At 39.5% G+C, this 20,025-nt stretch overlaps 2 protein-coding genes across 2 annotated transcripts; one reads left to right on the top strand and one right to left on the bottom strand.

The window, feature by feature from the left end:
• Window positions 1-397: 397 nt before the first annotated feature.
• On the bottom strand, window positions 398-6,158 carry LOC115736592 (serine/threonine-protein phosphatase PP2A-2 catalytic subunit-like). The gene is made up of 11 exons (XM_030668360.1): window positions 5,976-6,158; window positions 4,942-4,998; window positions 4,739-4,822; window positions 3,987-4,058; window positions 3,739-3,810; window positions 3,532-3,572; window positions 2,848-2,914; window positions 1,384-1,575; window positions 1,196-1,285; window positions 1,000-1,107; window positions 398-862 (listed from the first exon to the last, which is right to left on the bottom strand). The coding sequence occupies exons 1-11, from the start codon at window positions 6,066-6,068 to the stop codon at window positions 797-799; spliced, it is 942 nt and encodes a 313-aa protein (XP_030524220.1). The 5' UTR covers window positions 6,069-6,158; the 3' UTR covers window positions 398-796.
• A 10,763-nt stretch (window positions 6,159-16,921) lies between these two features.
• LOC115736590 (F-box/kelch-repeat protein At1g55270) lies at window positions 16,922-19,877 on the top strand. The gene is made up of 2 exons (XM_030668358.2): window positions 16,922-17,464; window positions 18,131-19,877. The coding sequence occupies exons 1-2, from the start codon at window positions 17,399-17,401 to the stop codon at window positions 19,379-19,381; spliced, it is 1,317 nt and encodes a 438-aa protein (XP_030524218.2). The 5' UTR covers window positions 16,922-17,398; the 3' UTR covers window positions 19,382-19,877.
• Window positions 19,878-20,025: the final 148 nt, after the last annotated feature.

The following is a 20,025-nucleotide window of genomic DNA, read 5'->3' on the forward strand; positions in this document are numbered from 1 at the left end:
CTAGTAAACCAGTAATGGATGCAACTACGATAAAGTTCATGCCTTTGAAGGAGTCTGACCTGCATCTGTTGCTTGAGTATGATGTCAATGCGTGCACAGGTTCAAGGAATTTTGATAGTCGAATGGTTCAGAAAATGATTATACAAAGCTTTAAGCGTAAAGAAGAACCGAGCAACATACGCTTTCAGCTGTTTCAGCATCTAGACATAAATTACATCACTTGGCAAAAACAGTCGAGAGTACATAATAATGGGGAACGACCTACGATTGTTAATCCTGGTCACAGCAAAGACCGGCATATATTGATTGTTGTAAAATCGAAATCGGAATGCCGTCCTCCATAAAATCCAGCATTGGCTGACAGATCATATTAAGTTTCTTTCTAGGAGTCTGTTTCCTCTAAATTGAATTGCACATGTAATTAAGCCCAGAACATTCATACATCAAAACTTAAGCCAAAAGGACTGACAGGGGAGGCAAAGAAAATCACCCATTGAAGATAAGTAAACCCATCCCCCTCTACAAGTACAAGCCCGATCTCCCTGCCAGTCGTACCGGAAGAAAAAATGTGTCAAAAATTAAGAAAATGGACCAGAAAAAGAAAACAATTACAAGTTGCCGGGTTGCCCTTTTCTTTTCAATCCAAAGCCTCGCCAGTGACATTTTAGATGCCTCTACCCCAGTGGGCACCATCTTTAAGAGGCTCCAGCTCTTGAAAAATTCAATGGCCAGCCCAAGCTCATTTGAAAGGAAGTATGCAGCAGCGACAAGATATGCTTACCTGAAGCCCGCTACATCAAAGGAAATAATCCGGCATTCTGCGAGTTATATCTGGCTCTCCCCTCTTTGGAGCTGGCTCAAACTGCGAAGTTCAAAAGTCCATTGTATTAGTTCAAGCATTGCATGTCAAATTCTCTTTATACCCATTGCGCCTTGCTTCTGCATGCCTGCATTTAAGGGCTTGCGTGTACATATGGAGGGAGGGAGAGAGAGAGAGACCTGAATGAATGTGTGGCCTTTGGAATCATCGACTTCCAGGATGGATGCCATGTTACCACAGCGATAACAGTAGTTAGGTGCACTGAATATTGTAACGACTTTTTGATCCTGTCAAGATCACACCTTTTATTTTTCATAAGCATCATAATCACAAATTCAAATGAAAAAAATCTGCAGCTTGAAGGGAAGCAATTACATGACCCCAGTTATATCCTTCCATAACCAACTGATGAGCTCTAGCAATCAGCTTCAAATTATTTGTATGGTTAAACTGCTCAGATACGTCCTGCAAAAGCGATGTCATGGCTCACAATTGAATACTTTGGTTGTGGAAGATGACAAGTAGGGGAAATGAAGAAATAGCAAAAATGAAATACTACACACCTGACCGAAGGTATAACCAGCACCTCTGGGTGAGATACCCCAACCACAGCGATCATCAGGGTCAGACCATAGGAGATCACACATAGGGCCCTCATGAGGAACTTCTTGAACACGGTCAAAATTACGTATATTGTCAAGGGTTTCAATGGATGGGGACAACCCGCCATGCAGACAAAATATTTCTGATTCAACCTTCAAAACGAGAAAAAAAACAATTATAACCTAGATACATGAGAACTAAATTTTGGGACAGTAAGGCCGCCCAAGAAAATTTCATATCAGCGATTATTCAACCATCTTTTCAAGTAAAAAAAAAGGCGGAAGGCAAGTAAATCAACAATACTCAGCATGTGAACTGCTAAAGTCTACAGAAAACTTCTAGGACAAGACAGATGTATCAGCTATTTCAGAGGAAGAAGGACAAAGTTCACTTCTCCCAGCACATTAGACAATAATGTATCGGGTTTCCAGGGTGCGTTTATGTCTTGAAAAAATTCTTGATGGAGGAAAATATTGTTTGAAAAGCATTCATAAGGAACATGGCTGGTTGCAATTGTTCAGTGGTATACACGATGTGAGATGAAAAATACTTTTCAAACTTCATCTTACTTCCAAAAATTATTCTCTGCATTATAATTTCGGTCCCTCGACAGTGAAGAAGCTTGGGAAAAGAAACTTAGGAAAACAATTTATTCTTTATAGTTGTTTTTCTAGACCGTAAAGTCTTCTTCCTTGATTATCCATTTTTAGCGAACCAAACACATGAAAATTTGGAAAATCATTCCATATAACCTTTTTCATGAATACAAGCACACCCTAAGAATCAAATATGATGGCAAACAGCTTTATCAAAACCTATATTTGAGTAGTGAGTACTTTTGCTAGGTAGCTCTAGAACAGAATACACCTCTTTTCCGTTTATCCTTGTAGTACTTTCCGCTAGGATCGTTACCCGTTATGGACACCGGGTTGCACAACAACAAAAGCTAGGAAAACTATTAGAAGGTTCTGTACCACCTTTGTTATTGGGTATCCTTAAACTCTAGGACTGATATGACAGCAGGAAAGTATGGTGGCTCTTGCGGTTTGAGATAATCTTGCAAACATGCGCTGCTTTTGATGAGAGAGCAGGGTCGAAGCAGCAATACTTCAATCCAAAGTGACAGAAAAGAAGACTTCAATAAGGGTGCTAAAGATGCGAAAGGCCACTCCATTAGATTGGCGATGCATATCATATGCAGTTCCATCATAGTAAGTGCGTCAGCCTAACAATCAGGAAAACACTTGGGGTGTGACAAAAGGAGCAGCATCCCTGTCCCCACAGGAAAAGTCTTCAATTCAACTCCCTCAGCCCAGAAAAATAGATTAAAGTTTACAAATCTCAATATTTACATGTATTTCAAATACGAACGAAGTGAAAATAGTGAAAATATGACATCTGCTAAAAGATATATTCAGACTAACCAGGGCCGTCAGTGGCAAATAGTCAAAAAGATCAGTGAATATCTTCCAAACGTTAGCATTACCATACCTGCAAATAGAGGAAAAGGAGTACATTCTCCAAGTATGCTAAGGAAAGATGACAACTGACATGTTCCAAAAAAAAACTCGACATCTGACACAAAAGCATTAAAGCATATACCCTCCTGAGAACCCAAAAGATAAAGTCTCCAAGTGTCTATATTAAATTCACCCATCCAAATAAAACCTGAAATCAGCCAAACAAATAAGCAAAAATTTTATGTGGGCCACCGAACCTCCCACTAGATAACTGAGTAATGAGTACAAACCCTTAAAACGGTACTCATTCACAACATCTTTTCATGTATGTGGTGGACACATGAAACATTCATTAAGGAACTTCCAAAGAACTTCACACAGTCTCTTTGTTTTATGGCCTGAAATAAGACCAATTATGTCACGAAAGACATTACCAATCTACCAAATGCCAAGGGCCTACTGTCAAATAATATGGAATATTGGCAATCTACCAAATGCCAGTGACAAACCCGTGACTGTCTGTCAGAGTGAGTTTATAGCACAGAAACATGGAATATGAATAATGAAACTGTCTTACAGAAATGAGCAGAATAAAGACGTACAACAATGTACTGCACAAATTTCCTAAAAAAATGGAAAGAAACTCACTTTCGCAGGCATTCATCATAAAACCCATAAACTTGAGTTATCTGCGATCCAAATGCAGAGAGATCTAATCAGAATTAATGGCTCAACCAAAGATTGTTTGAAGAACATAAGAAAACGTATGTCACAAAGAAGGTAAACAAGGAGGCCAAAATGATGACCTCTTTATATGAAAGAATCCGAAAGATCTAAAATTTTAAGGATGACTACCTGGCGGCTTTCATGGTTTCCTCTAAGAATTGTAATCCGCTGAGGATAACGCACTTTCAGTGCCACCAAGAGCTGAAAATATTCCTCGGATCAAATACAATTATAAACTAGCGAATATACATTACCCACTAACACCATTAAGAGTATGCTGTGATTATCTAAAGAAATGCTCCGAATAGAATTCAATAGTGAGATAAAAATTAAAGCCGATTGCTTAGATAGTTTAAGAAAGAAATACAAGTACTTACTGTAACAGTTTCAACTGAATAATATCCACGATCAACATAATCTCCCATGAACAAGTAATTGGTATCTGGGCACTGTATCCACAGCAATAAACTCCAATTATGACCATATTTGCATAAATAGATATAAAAAAGTATAAACAAGGAACCAAAGAAGCAAATGGCTTTATGCAACAAAAGAAGGTTAACAACAAAAAAGTTATGCTGGTCAATAAGTGAAAAGCCCAGTGATTCAACAGCAATATAAAGCATTCAAGACCAAAGGTTTGACAATTCTCATGCAAATATCTATCCAGAGCTTGAAAATGTCAAAACAAGGTCCAATGACCATTCTGCAATCTGGTGTGACTGGGGAAAGGAAAAAGAAGATTCATCAAGGCACCATATAACCAATGCGAGAGCTCATCATGATAAGAAGGATGATATAGAGATCTAAACTATGCATAACACAGCGCGAGTTCGAAGAGCGAGTTGTCTTCATTTCAACAGATTGTCAGCATTTAACTACATGTGATTATCCTTCATGCATCAATAACATTACGACTATCCTTTCTTAGATCAGTTGCTAACAGCATCTTCACAAAAACAAGCATCTACAATCTTCCCTATGAAAAACAAATAAACCACAGTGGCAGCACCATTAACTGTCAACTCCACCCTTTTTAAAGATAAATTCACCATGAGGCACCAAGGGGGTGTGAACTGTTCACTTTGTTAGAAAGGAGAACAAGACACCCTAAAGATAATAATTGTACCTTCCCTCCAACGCGGAAAAGCTCAGCCAGATCATGGAATTGTCCGTGAATATCACCACATATTGTAACAGGGCTTTTTACAGGCTGTATGCAAGAGTTAGAGGGAAAAAACAATTAAGATATGTTGCACCTCATAAAAATAATTAGAAAGTCAACTCAGGGTGACACTGCGTGGGAAGTTTTGCGATGATATCAACACTCGCCTGGACATTATCTTCTTCCATTAGGATCTCCTTAGCCTTCTCACATAGCACTCTAACCTGTTTCGCAGTCAATAATGTTATTCTCAGTCGAAAGTCAAAGGCAACCATTTGACAATTTTTTTGGGGTCATCATTATGCACACACCAGAAAGAGAGCAAGCCAGCAAAATGAGACAGTATAGGGTTTGAAGATAAAGTGCTCCCCTAGCAGTATACTCGTGAATTATTATACACTTGAGAACTGCAAAAGCTGTTTGCAGTCTATACTCTCTACAACGGCTGCCCCTCTACTTCAGAAATTTAGTCCATTGAAGAACCGCTAAAATCACTAGTGGCGAGATGTTGCTCACTGTGATAACACTATGTGACAACCAAGATAGGCATGGGAGACTCATAAGAGGCTACAACAGCCAAAAGTCCTCATTCTTATGATAGAATGCGACTTTGTCGCAATAACATCGCTGATGGGATGTTGCTCTGTCAAAATATCTTTCAATTAATAAAGGTTTCCCAAACACAGATCAAAACCATTGGACATTAACAGCAACTATTCTTCACATCACACGGCATTACCCAGATTTCATCTCCCCAGGAACATCCACATCAAAAAACCACCAGAAGTCTAGTCTTACCACATTGCCCCAGCACCAACACATTGCCCCGGCAAATCATAAAGACATTATTAAAGCGCAAAGCCGAGACACCACCTCGCTCATGCCACCCAAAAACCATATATTTGCTAACATAACCTAACTGCAGACCGGCCAACAGGAAATAAGGAGCTGCATTGCAGAAAATCTAAGCGAGCAACTCCACTAGAACCAGTTCCTCCACACAACAACAACACAAATATTTAAAAAAAAAAAAAGCATCTTCTTATCACAGCGACGTGAGAACTTCGATTCGACTGTCGACCCCCGATCCATTACACTCCTCGCAATGCTGAACCCTACATTCCTCGATTGGAATCCGACTCCCGCGCACCACATAAACAACGGAGCGGGGATCAATCGGCGGCGCTTCGAGAAGGCGTACCTGTTGTTCGGACAACGGCCTGCACTGCATAAGCTGACAAATGTGGTCGTCGACGCCGCCATGCGAGCTGGAAGAGAGTGAATCCGAGCTCATTTCTCCGTCCTCTGGAGCTTCCAACCCTCGCACCTCGGATCTATCTTCCAAATACTTCTGCCTCGGCGCTCGATTCCACGGCAAACCAAAAACTTTTAAAAAAAAAATTTGCAATTAAGCCCTCATATTCATGGCTGCAATTGAATTCTATATTTTTTTTAAAATATAATTAAATCCCAAAATTTATCGAATTAATACAATCAAATCCTAAAATTTATTATCATTTTCATTTGTCAAGTTGGACAGTATTAATGAAATGGCTTGATTGCACCAACTTAATAAATTTTAAAGCTTCATTGTATTTTTTGAAAATTTTAGAATTTAATTGCATTTGTACAAAAATTTTATAATTTGCTTGCATTTTTTGAAAATTTTGGGATTTAATTGCACTTTGGCGACAAATTTTGGGGCTTCTAGTTCACTTATCCCTTCTTTCTTTAAGCTAGAAAGATTAAATATTTTTGGCCAAAAACAAAAGCTGAAAAATTATTATAGGAAAAATTCACCATCGAACTGTGATCCGAATGTATAAATATTTTAATTGGCGATGGACCTAAACATAAGCTACCCTTTTCTCCGATAGTATAAACTAGTATTTCTGTTTGTTTATACAATATGTTACTACCTCTTATAAAGATGTGAACTTAAACGCATTTCACTCATTATTTTCCTTTCTGTAAAGATGATAAAGCAAATCAAAAATACCAAATAAAATATGAACCGAAGATTTTTGCAATTTCCACGAATTTTGACTATTTCCTTTTGGGAAAAATCCAAAAAAGGGTCTGAAGTCCTCTTGTTTTTTCAAATTAGGGTCTCAAGTGAACTTTGTTGCAAATAAGGGTCTAAAATGATATGGTGTGTTTCAATTAAGGGCCTAAAGTGGCCACGATATTTCAAAAAACGGTCTGGCTTGAAGGGCATTTTCGTCATTTCACATTTTAATTTTTTTGATCATTTTCCTTTTTTTTCCTTTTTTTGTAATTTAAAAAAAAAAGGAAAAAAAGACACACAGGTGGGAGGGCCGCCCCTCCCTCCTATGTGGCCGCCGGCCCATCGCTAATGGGGGGGTCGGCGAGGCGGCAAAGGCCGGCGTCACTAGTTAAAAGCAAGGGTCACTAAGAGAGGGTCGGGCCCTCTCCCAAATTTGTGTGGGATCGGCGATCCTCGCCCGGATCAAGGGCCGCGAGTCGTCGCCCGGGACTAGGCAAGGGTCCCCTAAGCGGCGGCATGGCCTCAGGGCGGCAGTGAGTCGCGACTAAGAAGGCCGAGGGTGGTGTCGAGTCTTGTAGAGGGTAGCCACGGGGTCCTCTGGTGGCGCGATGGCTCGAGGTCTTGGGTCGGGTGCGGATCCGAGCTTCTCGGGCTCGGATCTGGTGGTGACGGCAGGGCGGGTCGGCGATTGAACGGATGGATGGTAGCGCGAGGTGGAGTCGGTGGTTGAGTGGGTGGTTGGTGGCGGTAAGCGGAGAAGGAGATAGGGGTTGGACCTCACCGAGCTCGTAGGTTCGTGGGTCTCTCGACGTGGGGTGCGGGGGCTCGAAACGGTGGCGGCGGCGGCGATGTGCTCGGACCGACAATCGAGCGGCGCAACTGCAGGTGGGTTGAGGTGGACGGCTGGTTGGCATCTATAGATGGAGGGGTGGTCGTGAGCAACAAAAGGAAAAAGAAGGCGAAGATGAAGATGAAGACGAAGGAGAAGAAAGAAAAGAAAGAGTGGGGGAGGGACTAGTCGCATCACGAAAGAGAGAAAGTGAGTGAAGGGAAAAAAAAGTGTAAAATAGATTTAAAAAAATCAAAAATAAATCAAATAAATAAAAAGACGAAAATGCCCTTGAAATCAGGCCTTTTTTGAGATTTTATGGTCACTTCACGCTCTTGTTTAAAACAATATTCACTTCATGCTTTTTTTTTTTTTTTAGAAAATGAGGGCACTTCATGCCTTTATTTGAGACAGAGATCATTTGGGGCCCTTATTTGAAAAAATAGAGGACTTCGAGTTCTTTTTTGGATTTTTCCCTTTCCTTTTTTTGAATCAAGCTGCATTGTCATTAAAAGTTTTAAAGTTTGATATGTTGAAGGAGGAATTGCACGCCAAACTTCAGGACTTTTTCGCATCATTCGATATGATTTTTGAACTCCTATTTTCAATCGCAATCCTCGAATCACGAAAATCGGTTAAGTATGTAATATATTATTCTCTTAATGCTTTCCATATAATAAAGCGAGCTTTTAAAACTCATATGTGTTGTAATATCTCTACGTTACTGGCTACATAATTTCATGAATACGTATCACATAGCATTCATTCTAATGTGACTCATATCTCAAATTTTTCTCTTAATCTAGTTCTACCAATCAAATTGTTTGGCTAAGGCCATTCATTTGTTATTTGATCGATATAAATATCGTATGACATTATATACGTGTCCTAAATTTCGTAAAATTACCAGAACAGCTCACTTTTCAAAAGACCTTAGCAATTCGGTCCAAATTTTGACTAGTGAGACAAATGTCTAGATTAGGCCATTAATTGTGAAACTGACTAAGAACTTTCCATCACGAGCGTCGTTAAGATGTAAAACAGCTCACAAAGTTTTCAAGTTTTAGAAAAAGGGACCTCTGCTCTTTTGAAATTACAAAATAGCCCATGCTCTACTATGCTTAGATTTTTCACCCGATTTTATTTCCTATAATTTATCTAGCTCAATCACTAATGAATAATCGTCTTTATTGACATAGTCCGATGTTGACAGGAGCATTTATAAGCAGTGATTATGTTTTTGCCCTTGTGTTACGCAAAACTACTATTTTAACTTTTAACGTGCATAGACAGTCCTCAACTCTCTTATCGTTTTGCTCATCAAAATTATGCAAAATCCCCTTTAAATCATTCCACGTGCTTTTTATTCATGAAATACACTCACAGTGAGTCGTATATAGAGTCTTGCCCAGTAGCAACTTTACATGGCATCAAGAAACATTTTTCTAATCTCATGTAAACAAAGCAATAACCATGGTGCAAATCATGCATATAGTCTTGCATCTATGTATCTCATCACATAATCAATCGTTTATTTCTTTTAACAACGTGGATCTGCGTTATTGTTCGTTGTGTAAGCTAAAGTCAAACGACAATCAGTAGTACCAAGGGGATCAACCCACTTTAGCCCCGAGAAATTCATTTTGATGGGAAGCTTTGATTGAACAAAGAGCTTCGTCCACCTTAAAATGGCATAAGGACATCTTAAGTATCGATATTTGTGTACGGCGCTCATTCTAGTGTCAATATATATATTTGATCACTTGAGTGCCAAATAGGAGAAAAAACGATCATTTTAGTGTCAACAATAAGGAATTCTGTCAACCTTACCGGAGTTGACACTTAAATAATTTTTTTTTTTTAAAAATGACACTCAAGTGATCCAAAAAATATCACTTTAGTACCAAATTGGAGAAAAACGATCGATTTAGTGCCAACGGGAAGAAATTTCAATGACCTCACTAGAATTGGCATTTAAATAATTATTTTTCAAAAACATTGGCACATAAATGGTCAAAAAAATATTAGCACTAAAGTGAGCGTCGTACACAAATATTGACACTCAAGGTGTCCTTTATCCCTTAAAATCAAGTGTTACAACCTTAAATCGACACTATTTAAGCAAATCAAACACTTAAACGACAATATTGAGGGGATCGTAACTTCGAGGGAAAATCTTATCTCGGAGAACATCTTTTGGTTTAGCGGAGCAAACTAACTTGAACTCCTTACTCTTTGCTTGCATAATTTCGAAAATCTCAAACTGATATATCTGTGATAAATGTATTGCAAACCAATTTTTTTATCACAAAAAACTCAAAATTGATACATATGAGATAAATTTACCCTAAATTAATTTTTTGACCATCAAAAACCCCAAGCTGGTACATCCGTGATAAATTTACCATCCATTAGTTTTCATTATATTGGATTAATACAACAAAAAATCCAAAATAGGTACACCCGTGACAAGCTAGGGGTTTGAAAACTCCAAACTAATACGCTCGCTAACTGCCACATATCATTTAACTCAATAATTTGACAGTAAAATTCGAGGGTCAAAAGAAGTAACAAAAAGTATGATGTAACGTGAAAGTAAGAAACTAGGTAAAGACTAAGGAATGTGGGACATTATATTAGTGACAAATGGTTGGTCAAAGTGAGATATAAGGGCAACAAGGTAATTCTCCAAAATGATATGGTATGTTTCAATTAAGAGCCTAAAGTGGCCACGGTATTTCAAAAAAGGGTCCGGCTGAAGGACATTTTCGTCATTTCACATTTTAATTTTTTTGTTCATTTTCCTTTTTTATTTGTAATTTTTTTAAAAAGGAAAAAAGGACACACAGGCGGGAGGGCCGGCCCTCCCGTTTGTGGCCGCCGACCCATCGCTAATGGGGGTCGGCGAGGGCGGCGAAGGCCGGCGTCACTAGTTAAAAGCGAGGGTCGGACCCTCTCCCGCATTTGTGTGGGATCGGCGACCCCCACCCGGATTAGGGGCCGCGAGTCGTCGCCCGGGACCGGGCGGGGGTCACCTAAGCGGCGGCATGGCCTCGGGGCAGCGGTGAGTCGCGACTAAGAAGGTTGAGGGTGGTGTCGAGTCTCGTAGAGGGCAGCTACGGGGTCCTACGGTGGCGCGATGGCTCAAGGTCTTGGGTCGGGTGCAGATCCGAGCTTCTCGGGCTCGGATCCGGTGGCGACGGGAGGGCGGGTCGGCGATTGAACGGATGGATGGTAGCGCGAGGTGGAGTGGGTGGTTGAGTGGGTGGTTGGTGGCGGTGAGCAGAGAAGGAGATAGGGGTTGGACCTCACCGAGCTCGTAGGTTCGTGGGTCTCTCGACGTCGGGTGCGGGGGCTCGAAACGATGGCGGTGGCGGCGAGAGGCTCGGATCGACGGTCGAGCGGCGCAGCTGCAAGTGGGTTGAGGTGGACGGCTGGCTGGCATCTATAGATGGAGGGGTGGTCGTGAGCAATAGAAGGAAAAAGAAGGCGAGGGCGAAGACAAAGACGAAGACGAAGACGAAGGAGAAGAAAGAAAAGAAAGAGTGGGGGAGGGTCTGGTCGCATCGGGAAAGAGAGAGAGTGAGTGAAGGGAAAAAAAAGTGTAAAATAGATTAAAAAATTTAAAAATAAAGAAAATAAATCAAATAAATAAAAAGACGAAAATGCCCTTGAAATCATGCCTTTTTTGAGATTTTATGGTCACTTCACGCCCTTATTTGAAACAATATTCACTTCATGCTTTTTTTTTTTAGAAAATGAGGGCACTTCATGCCCTTATTTGAGACAGAGACCATTTGGGGTCCTTATTTGAAAAAATAGAAGACTTTAAGTTCTTTTTTGGATTTTTCCCTTTCCTTTTTTTGAATCAAGCTGCATTGTCATTAAAAGTTTTAAAGTTTGATATGTTGAAGGAGGAATTGCACATCAAACTTCAGGACTTTTTCGCATCATTCGATATGATTTTTGAACTCCTATTTTCAATCATGATCCTTGAATCACGAAAATCCGTTAAATGCGTAATATATTAATCTCTCAATGCTTTCCATATAATAAAGTGCGCTTTTAAAACTCATATGTGCCGTAATATCTCCACGTTACTTGCTACATAATTTCATCAAAACGTATCACATGACATTCATTTCAATGTGACTCGTATCTCAAAATTTTCTCTTAATATTTTTCTCTTAATCTAGTTCTACTAATCAAATTGATTGGCTAAGGCCATTCATTTGTTATTTGATCGATATAAATATCGTATGACATTATATACGTGTCCTAAATTTCGTAAAATTACCAGAACAGCTCACTTTTCAAAAGACCTTAGCAATTCGGTCCAAATTTTGACTAGTGAGACAAATGTCTAGATTAGGCCATTAATTGTGAAACTGACTATGAACTTTCCATCATGAGCATCGTTAAGATGTAAAACAGCTCACAAAGTTTTCAAATTTTAGAAAAAGAGACCTCTGCCCTTTTCAAATTACAAAACAGCCCATGCTCCACTATGCTTAGATTTTTCACCCGATTTTATTTCCCATAATTTATCTAGCTCAATCACTAATGAATAATCGTCTTTATTGACATAGTCCGATGTTGACAGGAGCATTTATAAGCAGTGATTATGTTTTTGCCCTTGTGTTACGCAAAACTACTATTTTAACTTTTAACGAGCATATATAGTCCTCAACTCTCTAATCGTCTTGCTCATCAAAATTATGCAAAATACCCTTTAAATCATTCCACGTGCTTTTTATTCATGAAATACACTCACAGTGAGTCGTATATAGAGTCTTGCCCAGTAGCAACTTTACATGGCATCAAGAAACATTGTTCTAATCTCATGTAAACAAAGCAATAACCATGGTGCAAATCATGCATATAGTCTTGCATCTATGTATCTCATCCCATAATCAATCGTTTATTTCTTTTAACAGCGTGGATCTGCGTTATTGTTCATTGTGTAAGCTAAAGTCAAACGACAATCAGTAGTACCGAGGGGATCAACCCACTTTAGCCCCGAGAAATTCATTTTGATGGGAAGCTTTGATTGAACAAAGAGCTTCGTCCACCTTAAAATGGCATAAGGACATCTTAAGTATTGATATTTGTGTACGGCGCTCATTCTAGTGTCAATATATATATTTGATCACTTGAGTGCCAAATAGGAGAAAAAATGATCATTTTAGTGTCAACAATAAGAAATTCCGTCAACCTTACCGGAGTTGACACTTAAATAATTTTTTTTCAAAAAAAATGACACTCAAGTGATCCAAAAAATATCACTTTAGTACCAAATTGGAGAAAAACGATCGATTTAGGGCCAACGGGAAGAAATTTCAATGACCTCACTAGAATTGGTATTTAAATAATTATTTTTCAAAAACATTGGCACTTAAATGATCAAAAAAATATTGACACTAAATTGAACGTCGTACACAAATATTGACACTCAAGGTATCATTTACCCCTTAAAATCAAGTGTTACAACCTCAAATTGACACTAGTTAAGCAAATCAAACACTTAAACGAACAATATTGAGGGGATCGTAACTTTGAGGGAAAATCTTATCTCGGAGAACATCTTTTGGTTTAGCGGAGCAAACTAACTTGAACTCCTTACTCTTTGCTTGCATAGTTTCGAAAATCTCAAACCGATATATCTGTGATAAATGTATTGCAAACCAATTTTTTTATCGCAAAAAACTCAAAATTGATACATATGAGATAAATTTACCCTAAATTAATTTTTTGACCATCAAAAACCTCAAGTTGGTACATCCGTGATAAATTTACCATCCATTAGTTTTCATTATATTGGATTAATACAACAAAAAATCCAAAATAGGTACACCCGTGACAAGCTAGGGGTTTGAAAACTCCAAACTAATACGCTCGCTAACCGCCACATATCATTTAACTCAATAATTTGACGGTAAAATTCGAGGGTCAAAAGAAGTAACAAAAAGTATGATGTAATGTGAAAGTAAGAAACTAGGTAAAGACTAAGGAATGTGGGACATTATATTAGTGACAAATGGTTGGTCAAAGTGAGATATAAGGGCAACAAGGTAATTCTTCAAAAAGATATTTGAGATTTTGATGATTAGTGAGGCCCGTAAAATGATAGGGTAATTTTAACTCAGTGAATTTTCTTGGTAATTACCCTATATAGTTTTCGGGGCGTGCCAATCCCGCCCAATAGTAGTATGTCGACACGTTTGTCACCGCTAACCTCGTGTACCATCTTGTCTGCTGATTTCTATTTGGTTTATGCCTATGAAGTTAGCCAAATCATTTTACTAACCGATTATTCTCAACTGCGACGTATCGTGATATCACGGAATTAATGAGAGAGTCCGTAATTTGCCGAATACCGGGAAAACTTTGAGATCCGTCATCCAAGAGAGTTGAGAGCGTGAGAAAAACCATTTCACGTGATTGACTCTCGTGGATTTAAGTAATATCTAGGATTGCGCGGCCCTTGAGTGTAAGTGTTCGAGTAATTGCAGTCCGTTGCGATGGAATCATCTCGTCCATCTCTTCCTGTGAAATCGAACCACGAAAATTGATTGTGTCGAGGTTTTTTTTTTTTTTTTTTTTGGCTATTTATTTCCAACTCAAGTCGAGTCAGACATTTTGTCAAACTCCTCCTCAACATGAGCATTGACTTGTCTGCTTTTGCTTTTGTAGTATTTGACTTTTCCGGTGCCAATCTGTCTCGAAACAAATTAATACAAAAAAAAAAAAAAAATGAAGGTTTGAGATTTTTTTTTTTTTTGGGTCGGAAGGGTTTAAGAATTCAATTGCCAGCATAGCTGTGTGGAAAATAGAGGCAATAAGAGACAAGAAGCAAAGACCTCAAGGAAGAAGAGGAGCAATAACCTTTGCAGATGTCTTAGCTAATCCCTTTGAAACACCCACATGAGCCAAAGAAGCAAGTACATTAATGATGGAGACCTCCGACTTCTTTTCTTCTCTTTAAGGCCGGTTGAATTAAATTACTCCACATTGATCTGCTGTCTTCCCTTAATTAATTGGACATTAATTGTGACAGTATACTATTTTTTTCTAATCTTTTTTTTTTTTTGTCGAAATAAGTTTAGGAACCTTGAAATGGTCCAAGGGGGAGAGATGGGTCGATCTTTTCTCTTATTTCGGCGGACGGCCATTTTTGTTGTTATTGAAATCATGCTCTAGAAAATCCTGGGGAAATTGTTTATTCCGTCATAAACTTATCGAACGGATGCCAATTCAGTCTAAATTTTTTTCATTTTTTGTCAATTTAGTCCTAAAACATTTATGTAAAATTTCAATATAATCATTCTAGCCAATTTTTGCCGGAAATCGACAATGTGATGGGGTGCCGCGTAAGACGGTCGACGAAGATTGAACCGCCACGTCGGCGATTTTCGACTAAAATTGACTAGAATGACTACATTATAATTTCGGATAAAGGGTTATTATTGAATTGGCAAAATTGAAAAGTTCGGAACTTGACTAGGCATCCGAATAATAAGTTTATGACTGGTTGAACAATTTATCCGAAAACTGCTTACTTATACGATTTATGAGAAGCTTATACTCTTCCCAAAAGTTAAGATGCGACTTTTGATTGTATCAAACAGTGAATGTCCAAAGGGGGTCAAACCAATTGCCAATGTAGTGAAATTATGATTTGATCAATAATGAGTGACACCTCACTCCTTTGACTCCAAATGAGAACGCAAGAAAATGCTCTCGTTTACTAAGGAAGAAGGCTTTGGTAGCAATAAACACTATGGTTGAGGTCAGTAGATCTCCGGGATTTATTAGAGAGAGATTGGAAGAGCGAGTCTCATATGGTACAACATATTCCATTGTCTATCACTTGACAAAAGATAAAATAGAACATTCGATTTGACTAGGAGGCTAATTGACCTCCCCCACGTTGCTCGGCCCTTCTTCGGCTTCATGCCGCCCTTTACCTCGAAGGAAAAAATTGTCAAAGAAATCACAGATCTATTGTGGTTATGTTAATTCAATCCTAAATTTTTTGCATTTATACTAATTCAATCCATTCGACCAATTTTGACCGGCAATCGTCGATGTGATGTGGACATTTTTAATAGTATTTAAATCTTTTGATATATTATTATTTAATTTTTTTTTCCACGTTAGTTGCTCATGTCGGTTAGGACGACAAGCGTCCATGTATTGTAAAAAAAGTCCTAAACTTTTTACAATTTTACCAATTCAGTTATAAACCTTTTTACATTTCACCGATTCAGTCCTATTGGCCGGAAATCGCTAACTTGGACGTCGACTTTCTTATATGGCACCGCCGGCGCTGAAGTGGATAATTTTTACTAATATTTTAATATTTTTCAAGTATTTTTATTTTTTATTTTTCTATTTTCCGTTTTCCTTTTTTCTTTTTATTTTTTTCCCACTTGTGGCGAGGGTTGCACTCACCCGGGCGGGCGACGGCCGCCCACGTCGGCCTAAGCGAGGGAGACGGCCGTTGGAGGTCGGCGAGGGCTACCCTTGCCTAAGGCCGACAGAGGAAAAAAAAGAAGAAATATAGAAAAAATTTTAAAAATGAAAAAATAAAAACATAATTGAAAATTTTTATAAACTATCCATGTCAGCGCTATCGTTGCCACGTAGGACAACCGGCGTCCACGTCGGCGATTTCAAGCTAACATGACTAAATCGGGAAAAGGTAAAACGGTTCAAGACTGAAGCAACAAATTTAAAAGGTTTAAAATTGAATTGGTAAAATGGCAAAAGGTTTATGCCTTTTTTGGCAATTTTCTCACGATTTCTAACCAAAATTGTCCGAATGAACTCAATTGACAAAACTTGAAAAGCTTTACGACTAAATTGACAACAAAAAAAGGTTATAACTGAATTGACACAATTGCAAATGTTTATGATTTTTCTGATAATTTTTTTTTGAAAGTTGGCAAAAATGACTGTATCAGAATCGAAAAAAAAAAAAAAGCCTTTCGGGGTGTTTCTAATTTGTTTTTTTTAGAACCATTTATTTTTCCGGATGACGGAAAATGAATTTCAGCCAGTCCACAAAAAGTATTTAGATCCTAACACACATATGTATGTATGTATGTATGTATGTATGTATGAATGAAGATATTTAGTATTAGAAAAAAATGGTAAGTCATGGAAATCCTCCCGTCATTTAATGGGAGCCCCCTCTCTAAATGGCATTGACCTAAAAGACTGCCAACGCGTTACGACAAGTAGACTCCGACAAGCGCCTTCTTGTCTTCATGCCAGCCTCTCTCTCTCTCTCTCTCTCTCTCTCTCTCTGCTAAACATTGGACTTTGTCGAGACGACGACAACAGATTATTGACCAACCATGGCATCAATAAATTAAACCCAATAATAATGTCTGTATTTCTCTTCTCTTTCCTCTCTTTCTTCCTTTTAATTAAACCGCACTGTCGCCATTTTCACTGCTAATGCTCAGAGAGAGAGAGAGAGAGAGAGAGAGAGGGGTTTCTCTTTTCTTTAGTCGACGACTTGGGTAAAGAGAGCGCCTTTTGGGTGCGCTGTCTTGTTTGTTGTTCGCATTTTGCAGGGTTGGGAAGACAACAATCGCTCCCTTTTTTATCTTCTTACCCCTTCGAGGCTTCGACCCGTTTTTCTTTTTTCTGTTTCTTTGTTTGGGTTTCGATCAGATTCGGGCCATTGAAGTCCCGACGCTTCTCGATCTGAAGTTCTTTGTGTTGCTCGACTGCGGAACTCTCAGTGTCAATTCGTTCTATGAGTCTGGTTATCTGAATGGACGCAGTCGCTGAGCGCCAAGCCCCGAATGCTGAAAGGCGCTTTCGCGTCCAGGCTCCACTGGTAAAAAGCTCAATTGCTCTTCACACCTCTTGGGTTTCTGCTATTTTTTAGTTTTGTCTTCATGGGATTTATGTCGGGAATTTCTTTGAGCATTCCTTTTTTTTTTTTTTTGGGGGGGTGGGAGTGGGTTCGCTCGATTCTTGATTTTTGGCTCTAGTGTAGAGGAAATTGGGGAGCAAAGACCTTTAACAAAAAAAAAAAAAAAAATTGGGGAGCAAAGATCAGATTATCTGTACTTGGGTGGTTGGAAATTGGTGATTTCAACGTGATCTTGATAATTGTGGTAGTGATCGTTTGGTCTGTGCATTTAATTGTGGATTTGTGAGGATACCCAGATGAGAATTGCGGTGTAGGAATGTGTTTGCTAATGAGCTTGCCTTTCTTGACTCGTCTGTTTCCTTCCCTTTCTTGTGTTTTGCCCTCATTGTCTCATGTCTTGCCTCTCAGATTCCCAGCTCATCCTGTATTAGCCTTTAGCAAGCGTCAAGTTACCGCTCCCCTGCTGCTCCATTTAGTTCCTGAAATTTCTTGGGCGGGGCATCTGTCCATGGAGTTCTTTTAAAATCAAGGATCTAGATTTTCTTTTGTAAAATATTCGATTTTGCCACTTACACCGATGAATTTTCCGTTTTAATGCTTGTAATCCTGGTGCTGGCCGCTTTGCAGGTTGATTCCGTGTCATGCTATTGCAAAGTCGATTCCAGCTTAAAGACGGTTGTTGGCGCAAGGAAGTTTGTCCCAGGCTCCAAGCTTTGCATACAGCCCGACATCAACCCTAATGCACACAAAACCAAGAACTCGCGCAGGGAGAGGACCCGAGTACAGTCCCCACTCTTACCGGGCTTGCCTGATGATCTTGCAATTATTTGTCTGGCTCGTGTCCCTCGCATCGAACATAGAAAGCTCCGCCTTGTTTGCAAGAAATGGTGGCGCCTTGTCTCTAGCAGTTATTTTTACTCCATGAGGAAGAGTCTTGGACTGGCAGAGGAATGGGTATATGTAATGAAACGAGATCGTGATGGAAGGATCTCATGGCATGCTTTTGACCCTACCTATCAGCTCTGGCAACCACTTCCTCCTGTTCCAAGTGAGTATTCTGAAGCTCTTGGCTTTGGCTGTGCGGTGCTGAGTGGTTCCCGCCTCTACTTATTTGGAGGAAAAGATCCACTTAGGGGATCTATGAGACGGGTTGTCTTTTACAATGCTTGGACAAACAGATGGCAAAAGGCACCGGAGATGCTCAGGAAACGCCACTTCTTCGGCTTTTGTGTTATAAACAACTGTCTTTATGTGGCTGGTGGCGAGTGTGAGGGAATACAAAGGACTCTCCGTTCTGCTGAAGTGTATGACCCCAATAAACACCGGTGGAGCCCTATCACAGACATGAGTACAGCTATGGTGCCTTTTATTGGGGTTGTCTACGACGGGAAGTGGCTCTTGAAAGGACTCGGGTCTCATCAGGAAGTGATGAGTGAAGCCTATGTCCCTGAATCTAATACATGGACCGCAATTAGTGACGGGATGATTGCAGGTTGGCGCAATCCTAGCATCTCTTTAAATGGACAGCTCTATGCTTTAGATTGTCGTGACGGTTGCAAGCTTAGGGTTTATGATAGAGACACCGATTCGTGGAACAGATTTATTGATAGCAAGCTCCATCTAGGAAACTCCCGAGCTCTGGAGGCTGCGGCTCTTGTTCCCCTGAATGGGAAGCTGTGCATCATACGCAACAACATGAGCATCAGTCTGGTCGATGTTTCAAGTCCCGATAAGCACGTGGAGACGAACCCCCAGCTCTGGGAAAATATTGCCACCAAAGGTCATTTCCGGACACTTGTCACTAATCTATGGTCAAGTATTGCTGGCCGGAGCGGTTTAAAGAGTCATATTGTGCATTGCCAGGTTCTTGAAGCCTAAGACCAGTGTTCTTGTTCGTTAAACTCTCTAGAATTTTGTTCGGATCATTATGCCTGTGTTTCCCTCACGAATTTGAGCAGGCCGTGAATACGCCATAATTGCAGTTTATGGAGAGAATCTGCAGCAACCGGTTGTTGGATAAAATGATGAGCCGAGAGTTGACAATGAAGAATTGGTGGTTTGGAAGACTGAAATCGGTAGATCGATTCACTGGAGGCATCATATTCTGAAATGTACTCTGCCTTTCATGCGGTATAATTGTAATGACAAGGTACATTGTCAATTTTAGCAACAGAGCTTGATGTCATTGATTCATATTCATCATGAGAGATGAGGTAATTGTAGTTCAGGTCATGCGGCCACAGGGCCAGGCACCTTTTGTTGTTGGATTATTTCAGTAGTATGATTTTCGTAATGTTTGTGAATATACATATTTTCACATTTTGAATGTAAATACTGAATTTGTGTTGGCAGTGATGAATTGCACAATGCGGACTACCTCTAACTTTGCATTGAAGTTATCCTCTTACTTGAACCTCCATCCTCAGGAGTACAATGCAGAGAAGCTTTCGCAATATCATGCACATGTCGCAAGTACATATTCACCGCTCGCCTGTACAGTTTGAATAACTCGTCACTACGGT

Source organism: Rhodamnia argentea, chromosome 8 (genome assembly GCF_020921035.1).
Source record: "Rhodamnia argentea isolate NSW1041297 chromosome 8, ASM2092103v1, whole genome shotgun sequence".
NCBI classification, from domain to species: domain Eukaryota; kingdom Viridiplantae; phylum Streptophyta; class Magnoliopsida; order Myrtales; family Myrtaceae; genus Rhodamnia; species Rhodamnia argentea.